Source organism: Scleropages formosus, chromosome 19 (genome assembly GCF_900964775.1).
Source record: "Scleropages formosus chromosome 19, fSclFor1.1, whole genome shotgun sequence".
NCBI classification, from domain to species: Eukaryota; Metazoa; Chordata; class Actinopteri; order Osteoglossiformes; family Osteoglossidae; genus Scleropages; species Scleropages formosus.
The window spans coordinates 17,394,503-17,407,823 of record NC_041824.1 but is presented as its reverse complement, the minus strand read 5'-3'; the positions used below and the strand labels follow the sequence as shown (position 1 = coordinate 17,407,823).

The following is a 13,321-nucleotide window of genomic DNA, read 5'->3' as shown; positions in this document are numbered from 1 at the left end:
GTCTAAATCACACCAAAAAGTTTTGCAAGAAAACGAGGAGACGGATCACACCTAATACACTGCAAACCTCAAATCACCACACTACTGTGGTGATTTAGTAATAAAATACCTGGACACGTGCTGTGCGATGCAGTAAGCTGGAGCAGTCCGGACACCGTCTTCCTCCGTAAAAAGTCCAGGGTAAATGACATTCTCTCTCTCTCTCTCCCCTCCCCACTCAACTAGCTGTTCTTCACCTTTCCTCCTCTCTCTCTCTCTCTCTAGCAGAATATCAGTATTTACAACAGCCTTCCTACAAATGAATTGGCAAAGCAGTCATTAAATCATAAAAAATATCTTCTGACCAGGGCATCTTTGGATGACCTGCTTGAGAAAGCTACAGCAAGGACTTGAGGTTTTACTGACCCTGCCCCACACTATAGACCAATGATGCCAAACTTTTTCCCCAAGGGAACCCTTTTTGACAAGTGATCAATTTCATATCATGGCCCCTCATCCACATAAGGGCAAAATTGATACAAACATGCATACAAGAATACACGTTGAAAACAAATGACCAAAGACTATGCATTTGAGAATTTAATAAAATCTGAGAGGGAATCCTGAGCTATAAACCATTGACCCATGTCTCATCTTTTAGTCTTGTTTCTACACTGTTACTTTCATTAAGAGTCCTGCAACATAGATTTCTGAATAAAAAAACTTGTGTCCACTCCCTACTGACTCGGACCTGTTCGCTCACTGAACTGGGTGCATTCACTCTGCTGATTGATTGATTGTGCCCAGGCTTTCCTTCATACACAGACTTCAAGACTCGTTTATTCTGTAACGTATTTTCATAATGTGCAGTGTTTTAACTCAAATTATTCCTGAGAAAAATCCAAGTGGATTTTGATAGACATGAGTCTGCACTGAAATAAAAAACCAGTACTCAAAGTTATACATTACATACGTATACCTATTGTTTCTCTTTTTCTGAGGTTTCTTTAAAGTCTCGTGTTAGTCATGTGGAGAAAACACTGAGTTTCATCTGAAGTGAACTGCTGTTTTAAAACCATGCAATTAATTTCAGATAACTTTGCCTAAAACAATTGCTCCGCCTACCAAACACCACACATCTACATGTAATCCATCGCCTTCTGCACAACACATGACCAAACTCAGCGTGAATATGAATGTTAATTATGGTCCCCCTCCTAAACACAACGTGACATTCAAAAACCACATCATAAAGGTTGCTTACCTAGACGCTTATTAAATAAAACAAGTTTATTTACACAAATGCTCTCAAATACTGGTCAACATGATAGGACAATATACATATATACAGAGACTGATGGCAAGGCCTCAAACATACTCTGTAAAATGCAGTTTATAAAGCATCTTGCCTTGTGTGGGACTAAAAAGAAATGTACAGATCCTGGGTTCATAAGATTCTGTGCATGGTACAAAAAGGCATGGAAAACCCAACCTTTCACACCCAACATATCATTCAAGTGACAAACATAGCAAAAGGGGGAAAAATGTCTAAAAACTCAGTACAAAATAACAAATGTTTTGCCCTAGAGTACATCTCAACTTGGAAATTCTAATTAAGGAAGAAAATGTCATAAGCAATTTATTCCAGGGATTAAGACAAAATTACTTTTTTCTAGTTTAAAATACAAACAAAACTTATGCACAATGTGTCAAGTTACCCTCATTTTTTATGCCATCACTATATAATAATATCTCAGTAAATTAAGTATTATATATATAATATATATATAATCCATTTACAACAGGAAAATAAGTTTGGCCAGGATAGTTTGCAAATATAACAATTTATTAACTTTGGTTATGCTACTAAAGTGAATTTAAGGATTAAATTATTAAAAAACCAACATGCAGACTGTTTAAAGTAGCAAAACACTAAAAAAAAAATACAAGCCATCTTGGAACTAGTTGTCTTTGAGCACAGCAAAGAAATCTGCTTCTGCTGTGACACAAACGCAAAACAAGGTACTCAAGTTGCCGCATTTTCACATTCTCCTTAGAGGAAGTTTTACAGGGCTGAAAGCAGAATCCAGACGGATTAATTTCTTGTCCACTTTCTCAAGAGTGTCTTTTGCTCATCAACTGAAATTTGATTTTATTTCATTTTTGGACAACTGGAGAACAGTTTAACTGTTAAGTGAAGAAAAAGATACAGTACTTATTTGTGTGTCATGTATTAAACTTATGAAATAACTTCTGACATAAGGGTAGGGAGGAAAAATAAACAAGTTCAGTTAACTTCAAAAACCCACAAAGCAAGGCAGCTCAGTGTCTGAATTTCCTCGAACCTTTGGACAGCAGACCAGGCCAGCCAGAATAAGTGGCTGCGTGAGGCTGGTCGATTGTTCCTGGTGCTGCAGTTGCTTAGACAACAGCACATGTTGAAAGGACATTATTGGGATGCTCCAGCAGTGGCAGCCACTGGTGTCCCCAAAGTGCCAGTGGAGGAGATGGCAGGTGAGCCGGCCAGGGGGCCGAGGGGAGAGGAAGCTGGCATGGTGGAGATCCCTGCAAAAACGCCATGACTGTATGGTCAGGACATTCAGCCTTTCCACTATTCCACCACTTACATAAATACCACAAAGACACTTTGGTTACAAAAAATATTAAGCTATTGTTTTTTCATCAGTGATTAAAAATAAAAAAAAAAATAAACCAAGAAAACTGAGGATGGTCTGGTAAAGACCACAGCAGAGTTAATTTCTTAACCCTGCTGTGGTTAAGAAATATCTAATGCCATTATTAGTAGTTCTGCTAGTCAAGGGACAAATTGTCTACTATATTGCTCAAACCTACTCTTTACACACAAAAACAAATACAGATGCTCCTCTACTTAACATGGTTTGCCATACGATTTTTCGAAGTTACGAAGGTACGATAGTGATACACCTTCAGTAGAATCCGTACTTTAAATTTTGATCTGTTCCCATGCTTGAGATATGCGGTACAATACTCTCTCCTGATGCTGGGCGATGGCTGCGAGCCATAGCATCACACTGACAGTCTCAGTAGCGATCACGCGAACGAGTGTAAACAACCGATACTGTGCTAAAAGCATTTATTTTGTGTTGTCGCATCCCATTATGTCTACTAAACGCCCATAAATATCTCCTGCTTAAATTTGCCCAGCTTTAAACTATGGTAAGTGTTCTAAGCATGTTTAAGGTAGGCTAGGCTATGATGTTCAGTAGGTGTGGTACTGTATTCTTTTTCATGGGTTTATAGGAACATAACTTCATCGTTAGTCAAGGAGCATCTGTACTTCTTCAATAAGCACACCATAGGTCCTGTGCAATAAGCATGTAAACGGTATCACACTACACAACAGTTGCAGGTCATGCATTTCCCTTAAAGGTGGTATGGTCTCACTCTACAGAGTCAAACAGCAGCAAAGACCCACATCTGAGCAGCAGTTATGCCATGGTGTCTTAAGGTTTTCTGACTGCCATACAAACAAAACTGAAAACTCGTTCATTACATCTTTTAAAGAAAAGGGGGCAGCTGATACCTTGCGATTACAACTTTTGACTTCCGATTTGAAAGTTGCAGGTTCAAATCTCACCTACTGCTGTAGTAGTAGTATCCTGGAACAAGGTACTTACCCTGAATTTCCCCAGTAAAAATTACCCAGTGGGTAAATCATTGTAGGTACCCTAACTATGTCCCTTTGAAGAAAAGTTTATTAGGCAAATTAATAAATGTAAATATATTAAAAAAATTTCTTCTTATTCACTAAGGAGATGCCTTAAAATGACTGCATCTTGTGTACGGTTTCAATATACTTATCCGATTTCTTATGCAAAAATATCATGTTATTTGACCTGTATTAATACACAACATGCTGTTCATGATTAGACAAGTTGAGTAACACTGAACAGATCTTTGTAAACATTTACAGTTTAGCAGATAAGGGTACCTGGCCCACCTGACATACTGGATGAGCTCACAGGTGTGTTGCTGCCAGTCACGCTGGCCGTTCCGCCTGCTCTCGGCTGGTCCTTCACCACAGGATCTGAAGGAAAGAAGAGGTCCACACATGAAATCAGGACATGTTCTTTGGATAAGCAGAAACAGCGGGGCACTTTCACACTGGATACCACAGTCCTTGATATTTCCTTCTCGCTGTATTATATATTTTGGTAACCAATTAACTAGATGATGTAGTTTTAACACACATTTCAACTACTACCCCCCACAGACTACAGTAGAAAAAGAGTAAATGCATCCCTATTACATAGAGTGGTTTAGTGTTTGTCAGTGTATACTGGTGTTTTTGTATAGTTATTCAGCAAAAGTATGCATTTTGTCCAAGTTATAAAGGATGAAATTACTGCATAAACTAATAAGGTATAATCAGTTCATCTAGACCAGTGTGATTTCAAATAGTAGGAGAATTATTTTGCAATGAGGATGTACGAATGTGTGTATATACAGTGTGTGTGTATATAATAATATATTAAAAAGCCTGCTGTTTATCAAAGGCAAAAGTATGTTTGCAGAGGCCCAAGGAGGGAGACAAAGATCTATAAAATACAAGCAACACTAAGTGGAGCAGACCTGGTCCAAGAGGGCTTGAAAGGGTTATTTTTCAGCCAAACAATGCTTTTTTTCTTAAGAATAACAAACATTTCAAATAAGACTTAATTGTACTTTACCAATATCAGCACTGAGGGAATTAGTTTTTGACACAGCTGGAAAAACCATACATACACAATGCAGACCACTCACGGAAATAGGGGTGCTCCATGGCCTCTCGGGCTGTCAGCCGCGACTGGTGATCGTAGCGCAGCAGCTTGTCCAGGAAGTCCAGTGCCTCACTGCTGACCAGGTGCTGATTCTCGCTATGTACAAAGCGCTCCCATCTTTTGCGAGAATGCCTGTTAAGAAACCACCGCCAGAACAGTAAGAACATAGTTCTATATGAAATGGTCTATCTCCCTGTATGTACAGCAGGGGCTCGGACACTTTGAGAGACCGATAAAGGACAAGTTACCCGTTTACGTGCCCTTTCTAAATATGAAGTAATGGATGCTGGGATAAGAAATACTTAAGAAAGTACTACCTTGATTCCTAGACCCCTTAACCCATGTGTCAGGGGGTTGTAACCAAACATTCACCTTCCCAAAATGTCGTTGAACCGAGGTTCCAGTTCAATGTTGTACTTGTCAATGTAATCGTAAAGGTCATCAGTGCCCAGGACCTTCGCTATCCTCACCAGCTGGGGAGCAAAAGCAGAAAAACATTTGATAAATAACATTAATACTGCTGATTGAGATCAAATCGTTGTGAAAGTTTCAGAAAAAATCCCTTTTAACATCTACCATTAACATGAATTGTGATGAGTATGCTCCAGTATACCAGACACATGGAGAGTAATTACCAATACAAAGCAGGGTTGCCCACACTCAGTCGTGGAGGCCGTAAATCAGGCCTCTTAATACACGACCCAAAATCATGCTTTTTCTTGCTGAAAATTCATTTAGCAATACCTAAGACATTAATCTTTCATAAGTGCCTAAGTTTACTGATATCTGAAGTATCAACTTGAAAAAGAAAAAAGAAAAAAAAAAAATGGAGAGGTATAAAAATAGCTTCCTGATGTCTGGTTTCATCAAGAGTGATCTGAAAAAAGAACGTTTAAACTGCCCACCTGATCATAGTTATCATGGCCATGGAAGAAAGGCTCCTTCCTGAAAATCATGCTGGCCAACATGCATCCAAGACTCCACATATCCAAACTGTAGTCATACATCTTCAAAGAAAAACAAAAAACACTATTAATAAAACCATTTATTGAGCACTACTCATAAAAGCACCAAATGTAAGGCAGCATCAAATCTTTAAAAAACAGGAAATCCTAGACCGTTACTTTCAGAGAAATGTCAAAACAAGCAATGCCACTGAATTGATGTCTAGTTCATTCACACAGGTCAACAGGCTTTTGCTTGAGCTTTGAAAAGGGGGAGGGGGGAGAGACCCAGTGAGTAACCACTGAGATGGTATCAGCACAGAACTGGGCATGTAGTAGGAATACCATTTTAGTGATGTGTAAATACATTGATGAGCTTAAACATGTGCAACAGCCACTACCAGTAAAGTTATTCACCTTCCAATTTAACATTTAAAACTATACTGAGAATAGGAAAAATCTGTAGACACACCCACACTAACACTCTGGTTTTTTCTGCTATTAATCAATCACCCTGATGTAACATTAAAAAAATAAAAAGTTCATAAGAAGTTTTATTACTACAGTAGGACAAACAAGTGTCCTTACAGTGAGTCTCCCTCAGAAATGTTCTACTCCCAGTGTCTTGTACCCATGCTGAGATCAACCTTGTCAATGTAGTCTACCAACTTCTTGCGGCTATTAACGTTGAATACAACCTACCTGGTAGTCCACCAGCAGCTCTGGGCCTTTGAAATAGCGTGAAGCCACCCTGACGTTGTACTCCTGTCCTGGGTGGTAGAACTCAGCCAGACCCCAGTCGATAAGTCGCAGCTGCAAATGTGAAGGAGGCATTACTTGTGTCACAGAACAGCAGTGTAGACCCTCAACATGCAATCAGGAACAGCAGTGCAGGAACAGTAGAGAAGGTGCAGTTGTGAGAGAAAAATGACCTTTCTGTGTTCATGATCGATCATCACATTATGTGGTTTGACATCTCTGTGCATGATCCCCATGCTGTGGCAGTAATCCAAAGCCTACAGAAAGTACACGAAGGGCAAGGGGTAACATACAATAAGGCAAGGGAACAAAGAACAGAAAAGACCCTTGGGAGCAGATATGCAAAATTCAAATTGGCTCCTACCTTAAGGATCTCATACATGTAGAACCTTATATCAAAGTCTGTGAGGGTCTGGTAGAGTTGCTGTAAATTACATAAAAATTCAAATACATTTCATGTACTGATTTGGTGTCATTTAAAACCTTTCTAGTTTTCCACAACAAAATAATTTAATTTTCACTACTGTTACCCTGCATGGATGAACACAAAGCAACCTTATCTCAGAACAGGTATGACAGTTGGTTTATCCCAGTGGTGGTATATTTGAATTGGGACTTGAGACAGTTGCTCAAAAAAAGACAAAAACACAACTTGAGCTAAAAAGCACCAAATGGTTTAGGGAACTGATATGAAACCAAGCTTTCAGGGCAGGCAAGAATGTCATCTCATAAATTTCCACTAAAAACAAAATGTCTTGCATGATATCTTTATACTCCCATTCAATTTTAGACACTATAAAGAACACATGCAGTATCAAAGATTTGAGAGGATTGTAAAGGACATGAAATTGGGGGCACAAGCTGTACATAATTTCATAGGGGCTGCAGTAAATTTTGCGGCTAAGGCAGATCGAGTCCAGAGAAGTTTGTTACCTTGAAATCTGTGTTGTTGACATGCTCAAAAACCAAGGCCGGGGTCCGAGACTATAAAGAGAGGAAAGGAGAAATATAAAACTCGTCTATGTACACACTTTCAAATGAATACCTCTGCTTCTGTAAGGAAACTTACCACAGGGTCTTTAACAATGTCTATAAGTGTGATTAAATTGGGACCCCCACGAAGGTTCTCTAGGATCTTAATCTCACGCTTGATTTTCTTCTTCTTAACAGGCTGTGAAGTAAAATTAAACAAGTGCTGAACTGTTACAAGTTTGCCACAAAACATCTATGCCCACTTCAACATATTCCTCAATGTAAAGCATGCTGATCAATTTTGCCATTTGAGTAAAAATTTGCCACCTTAGAATTGCAGCCCTTAGAATTCCTTATAGCATTTTCCTCAAATGCATTAAACAGGAAAAATTTATCTTACAACTTTTGCTCAAAAAGTAAGTAACACAATAGCTGGAGCCATGTTACAGCAATTTAGTTTGAGTACAAACATTTCCACAAAACCTTACCTTAAGTATTTTTACCACTACTTTCTCATTATTGGTGATGTTTATTGCTTCAAAAACTTCACTGTATTTGCCACGTCCTAACTTCCGCACCAGTTGGTAGTCGTCTTGATTTCTGGAAAGGAAAACACTTAAGTGTTAATATAGCTGCATAAGTCATACATCACATATAACAAGTTAAACGGAGGAAAAATGCTGCTATTCTTGAACTGACATCCTTAAATACTCCCCTAAAAATCTAATCAAGACCTGATACAGTATGAAAAAGTTAACTTTGTAAAACACACACTGAGGAAATAGTGACAATGTACAACACAGTCATCCTCAAAATCGGAATGCCACAGTGGCTTGTGTCCAACCTGTTAACTGATGCGACCTCTATTTATTCACTTTCTTCACAGTAAAAGTGAAGAGGACTATAAGCTGAAATCAAAAGCTCTATGAAAAGTAATAAACTTTCTCCACAACTCTGCTGTCAGTTTCAACAAGACTTGCAGGTGAGTAGAAAAGGGGTAGGAGTTAAGCCCATGAAGGTTCACTTCATAAACAAAATGTCTCAGATGCTTACAGCAGGGAAACGACTGCCATAAAGAGCTACAAAATGCTCAGCAGTGAGGGATCAGCTTGCCACGTAAGAATTCTTATTTGCAAAGTGAGGTCAAGCTTTGAAAGATATTTTTCAAAGACAACTTTCATCGAGTTTATTTCTTCCTTCTTGTCGAAGAGGGTTGGGACAGGTCACGGGCCCAGTTTGCTGACCTAAAAACCGCACCACACTCAATAAGAGCATCGTTTTCTCCCGCTAAAAAGATCATAGTGGACCACAACGCAGCCCACAGCACTTACCCCCATTCGACCACATGGGACTCGTAGTCCCAGTACTCCCGGGGCCGATGCGTATTTACATCTGTGTAGACCCTGGCCCGACTCGGTACGGGTCCTGACATGTCCGAACAGCCTGGACGGGTGGTTGGGGCTCGGAACGGCGAAGTCTTCTCTTGTCAGGAAAGGGAGCAGAGCTCTAACACCGTCCGTCAGGCGAGGGAAGGCACGAGGAAGGGAGCTGCTCTGGGGACCAGGGGGGTGCAAGCGTGTGCCTCGTGTACAACTGCAAAGAAAGAACAAGTGGCAGCAAATGCAATAACAGGTGCAAAATATAGTTACCACACTAGTCCATCTAACTCAAGCGGACCGTATTGCCCCAAAAGAAAATTACATAATTACTCCTACGCATTTTATGAGTCAAGATATGCAGCATTTCTTAATCGACCACGTTGTGGTTCTTTCCTCAATAAGTTCTGTGAAGTCTCCTTAGGTCACAGGTCCGCCAGGCAGGGACGCGACCCGTCAATCGCTCCATCAGTAACTTTGCAGCCGGAAAGAAACGGAAGTCGCGTAATGCCGGTGACGTGTTGCGATCTGCGTCGTTTCATTAGCTAAAACGTCAGCGTGAGGGATCGAACATGCGCGCGGTGACGTTCCTGTACACTCGCGCGCCGAAACTGCACGACGTCCAGCGTGTTTTTACACATTCAGTACACATGATTATAGCGGCAGTACAGCTTTCAGAGACCTGCTGCTGTCCACATGTCCGTTTAAACAAGTCGCAAACATGTCACTCACTGCCTCACTAATTTAAATGCCACTGGCTCTCTAACGGAATACATTTAAACAGTTGCTCCTTTTAAATTTCACTCAAAATTAACCAAATTCCCTGCAGTGTCCGAAACACATTAACTGTTGTATTCAGAACTGTTTGGTTATTATCTACCTACGACGTCAAGTTGATTACTCGTCATCCCCAGCCAACTTTTAAATATATTTAAAAATAAATAAATACGCCGAAGGCGTCTGAAAAGGCGAAAAGACTAATGATACAGTTACTACTCACTATCATTTTGTGAGCGAGGCGGTTGACATGGACGCTGTGTGTCTGTACGCCGCCGGAGTCACTGCTCATCACATCATAATAAAAATCATTCATTACACAACTGCTTTTTATAAATATTTATAGTAAATTAAACCAATCGTAAACCTCTAGCAAAGACCCACCAGCCATACCTCCTGAATATAAGTTCTCCTCTCTTCCAGTTCACTATTTAGCACGGCCACTAGGTACTTCACTCCCTTTCGCCGGTATAAGCAACACCTCCTCTGTTACAGGCAATATGGCCGCGAAGGAGACCGACCACCACCGGAAGAAGAACACTAACCGGAAGCGGAAATTCTTGCATTTAAAAAAACGCTGTAAGTTTTTTTTTTATGCAGGAATACTTCGTTTTGTTTCTCTGTATGGCGAAGTCAACAACGATTGGTTCAAACACGGACTTATGACTTCCTCTAGCGAATTCAGACGTATCGTGTATAAATGAAATTTACAGGAAATACACAACCTGAAATCGCTGTCCGATACTGGGTCGCCGGAGCCTAACCTAGCAACACAGGGTGAAAGGACACACCCAGCACGGGATGCTAGTCTATCGCAAGGCACCCCAAGCGGGACTCGAACCCTAAACCCACCGGAGAATAAGACCCGGTCTAACCCACTGCGCCACCGCTCCCTAGAGGAACCCCTTTTACAATTTAAAAAAGAACTATAATTGTAAGCGCAAATGTCTACTCTAATTATTGTCTATTACAGATATACGTCACATGTGCTTTAAACACGTTCTAAATATTTTTTTCCAATTTAAAATAATTAGAATTCGTTGCTATATGATGGAAGGTGTAAGTGATAATCAACCTGTGTGTGGAAGGCGACACTAGATGGCGCTGCGCGATTACGTGTTGTTTGCATTAGCTGGCGTGAACTCAGAGAAAGCGAGAGGAGCAAGAAGTGTCACTCCTTATTAAAGTGAAAACTGAGTTCAGTCTAAAGAGTTTGACTATTTCCTAACATGTGGTTTTCTGGAGTTTCTGTTGTGATAACTGATTGCTCACGACAACATGAAGACGTAGTCAGTATACTGACCAACCACACACAATCACAATGTCTACAACCCCATGTCCCGAGCACGGCTCTGTGGCAAACTGGAGCCTAGCCTGGCAACACAGAGCATGGGGCTGGGGGGGGCACATCTTGGACAGAATGCCAGTCTGCTCAAACCCCAGACCCACCGCAGAGCATGCCGCAGCCAAACCCACTGCATCCCTGCTCCCCCTTTTCACTAACCAGCCAACTTCAATAGCCGCTTGTCCCAAGGCATGCTGGAGCCTATCCCGGAGACGAAGATGTAGTGAGGTCACACCCTGGACGGGACACCGGTCCATCACAGAGCCACAACTAGCTACCCAGACACACAGCCAGGCGAAGGTACTGGAGCAATTGCAGTGCAAACACCTTGCTCAAGGGCACTACAGCCAGAGGCAGAGATTGAAACGGCAACCTCCGGAGCCAAAGGCAGCCGCTCCAGCCACAACGCCACCAGCCGCCCTTGTCAGTGTACTAGGAAATGAAAATCTATACAAGTACATGATGTAACTCATTTACCTGACGCTTTTCTCCAAATCAACTTAAAATGTTGAATTATCTACATTTATTTACCCATTTCTACACTTGTGCAATTTAGGGCAAGAACCTTACATTAAGATAGTACAACTGCAGGTGGGATTCAAACCTGTGGCCTTTGGGGCCAAAGGCAGCAGCACTAATCCACTACACTGACATTCTCCTGAAATACCAACTCTTACAGTAGTTAACAAGGGCGGTCATACAGACCCATTGAAGAAGATCCCTAAATCTGTTTTCAGTGTATTCCTCCTCATGTGCTCTAACTGTGTTGCATAGTGTATAAGTACAGGCTTTTCCCTTACTGCAAGATGATTTAACTGCTGTGAAACACCAGTCCTGTAGACATTTCAATACCCACCCTTGCGCCTTCCACCACCCATCAGTCCATTCTAGCAGCCTGCCCCTTCTTAGTCTACCATCATCTCCTTGTCATGCCTTAATGAAGAAGCACTTTCACACATCCTCGAGTACAGCCTCCCTACATGCCATGAGTGTTCAAACCTGATACCCTCTGAGCTGTGAAGTCCTCATCGCCACCATTCACTACAGGTTGCTTCTCTTGTGACTTTGTGTGCTGATTTATTCTTTTAAGGACTTGTCAGTGTACAATGTAGAAAGCTTTTTCTGTATGACTCCAGTTCAAGCCCTGCTTCTTCCCTGGCTGCTTAGTAGAAAGAGCTGTGTCATCTTGTGTTAGTAACAGTAACTATTATATTATTATTATTATTATTATTATTATTATTATTATTATTATTATTATTATTATCATCTCTTTGGAATTGATTTGACAGAGCATCTTTAAATTAATTAAGTTCATCACCTAATTCACTTCATCTTTATCTTGAGGCTCCTATCTCGAATATACATGATGTTTATACATTTCAGTAAAGACTCAGGTGATGAAACTGATTAAAGACCATCTGCAAAATCAATTATGTGGAAGAACCTTCATAGAAACAGTGGTTTCTGCAAAATGAAGGTGTGCGAAGATCAAATATGTGTTGTCAGGGATTTGTCAAGCATTTTAAATCACTGAAAGTTTCTTTATTTTAACCAGTTAATCAAGCCAGTAAGTTGAATTAATGTTCTATATATAAATTCTTAAAATAAAATCCTCTTGACAGATCACATAAATTGCACATGAGGAGCTACACCCAGACTTGACTACCTGAGAAGACGGCACTTCCTGTTGTTTTTCATGCAGCAGCACCTCTTCATTGTCTCCTCCAAGTGTCACAGTGTGCATCGGTCAGCCTAGAAAACAAAAGGATTTGCTATACGGTTATTTATAGGGGGCTGAACACATTCAGAGGGGAAGAGTGAGGTGCTGGACCAGGCCAGCTGGGACTCACAATGCCTGCATCAGGGGAACCGAGGACTTTGCAGAGAATGAAGATAGAGCACAAGACGCGACCTCGACATCCTGGAGGTCCCTGAACCGGGACGTGAGATGCTTCTGAAAACACGGCAACAATGTAACCAACTGGATTCAATTTTCCAAACTGCACAGGAAGGGAAATATATTTACGGACTTATTTATGACACTGCTTTTTCTAAGTGCTGCGTAACCTCCTTAAAATGTACCGTTCCAATCACAACGGCAGTGCCACTAAGAGGCGGCTGATAATTTTCACAAAACTAATGATGTGTTTGTTTTTTTCCTTTTTACAGCAGGCTCACTGTAAGACCCTGAAAAGCTGTGGTTAATTCCAAAGTGCACCCAAACTCTGCAGGCACCCTGGAAAAGAAAATCATCACACTTTTGATTCATGCCCTGTTCAGCACACTCGTCTGCTTGTGTTCAATAGCCTCGCTTGGGACGGCATTTTCTACACAAAGCCAGAATTCATTTGCGCTGTTTTTCAAACG

At 40.9% G+C, this 13,321-nt stretch overlaps 1 protein-coding gene across 6 annotated transcripts; it reads right to left on the bottom strand.

Annotated features, from left to right (window-relative positions):
* Window positions 1–1,836: 1,836 nt before the first annotated feature.
* LOC108939430 (casein kinase II subunit alpha) lies at window positions 1,837–10,136 on the bottom strand. Of its 6 annotated transcripts, none has more exons than XM_018760775.1 (13): window positions 9,994–10,136; window positions 8,788–9,049; window positions 7,945–8,056; window positions 7,554–7,655; window positions 7,418–7,468; window positions 6,849–6,908; window positions 6,658–6,741; window positions 6,428–6,538; window positions 5,687–5,788; window positions 5,154–5,254; window positions 4,765–4,913; window positions 3,953–4,048; window positions 1,837–2,544 (listed from the first exon to the last, which is right to left on the bottom strand). In XM_018760775.1, the coding sequence occupies exons 2-13, from the start codon at window positions 8,886–8,888 to the stop codon at window positions 2,429–2,431; spliced, it is 1,185 nt and encodes a 394-aa protein (XP_018616291.1). In that variant the 5' UTR covers window positions 8,889–9,049; window positions 9,994–10,136; the 3' UTR covers window positions 1,837–2,428. The 6 variants fall into 6 exon arrangements, with proteins under 6 accessions (XP_018616291.1, XP_018616289.1, XP_018616294.1 ...); XM_018760773.1 differs by having other exon boundaries at window positions 10,003–10,136; XM_018760778.1 differs by having other exon boundaries at window positions 3,962–4,048; window positions 10,003–10,136.
* Between the last annotated feature and the right edge of the window lie 3,185 nt (window positions 10,137–13,321).

Excerpts from the sequence above, each read along its gene's own strand:
- LOC108939430 (XM_018760775.1), bottom strand. The coding sequence starts at position 8,888 with ATGTCAGGACCCGTACCGAGTCGGGCCAGGGTCTACACAGATGTAAAT. Across the intron at positions 6,909-7,417 it reads TCAACAACACAGATTTCAAG|CAACTCTACCAGACCCTCAC; the intron begins GTAACAAACTTC and ends TGTAATTTACAG. Across the intron at positions 6,742-6,848 it reads ACATGTATGAGATCCTTAAG|GCTTTGGATTACTGCCACAG; the intron begins GTAGGAGCCAAT and ends TACTTTCTGTAG.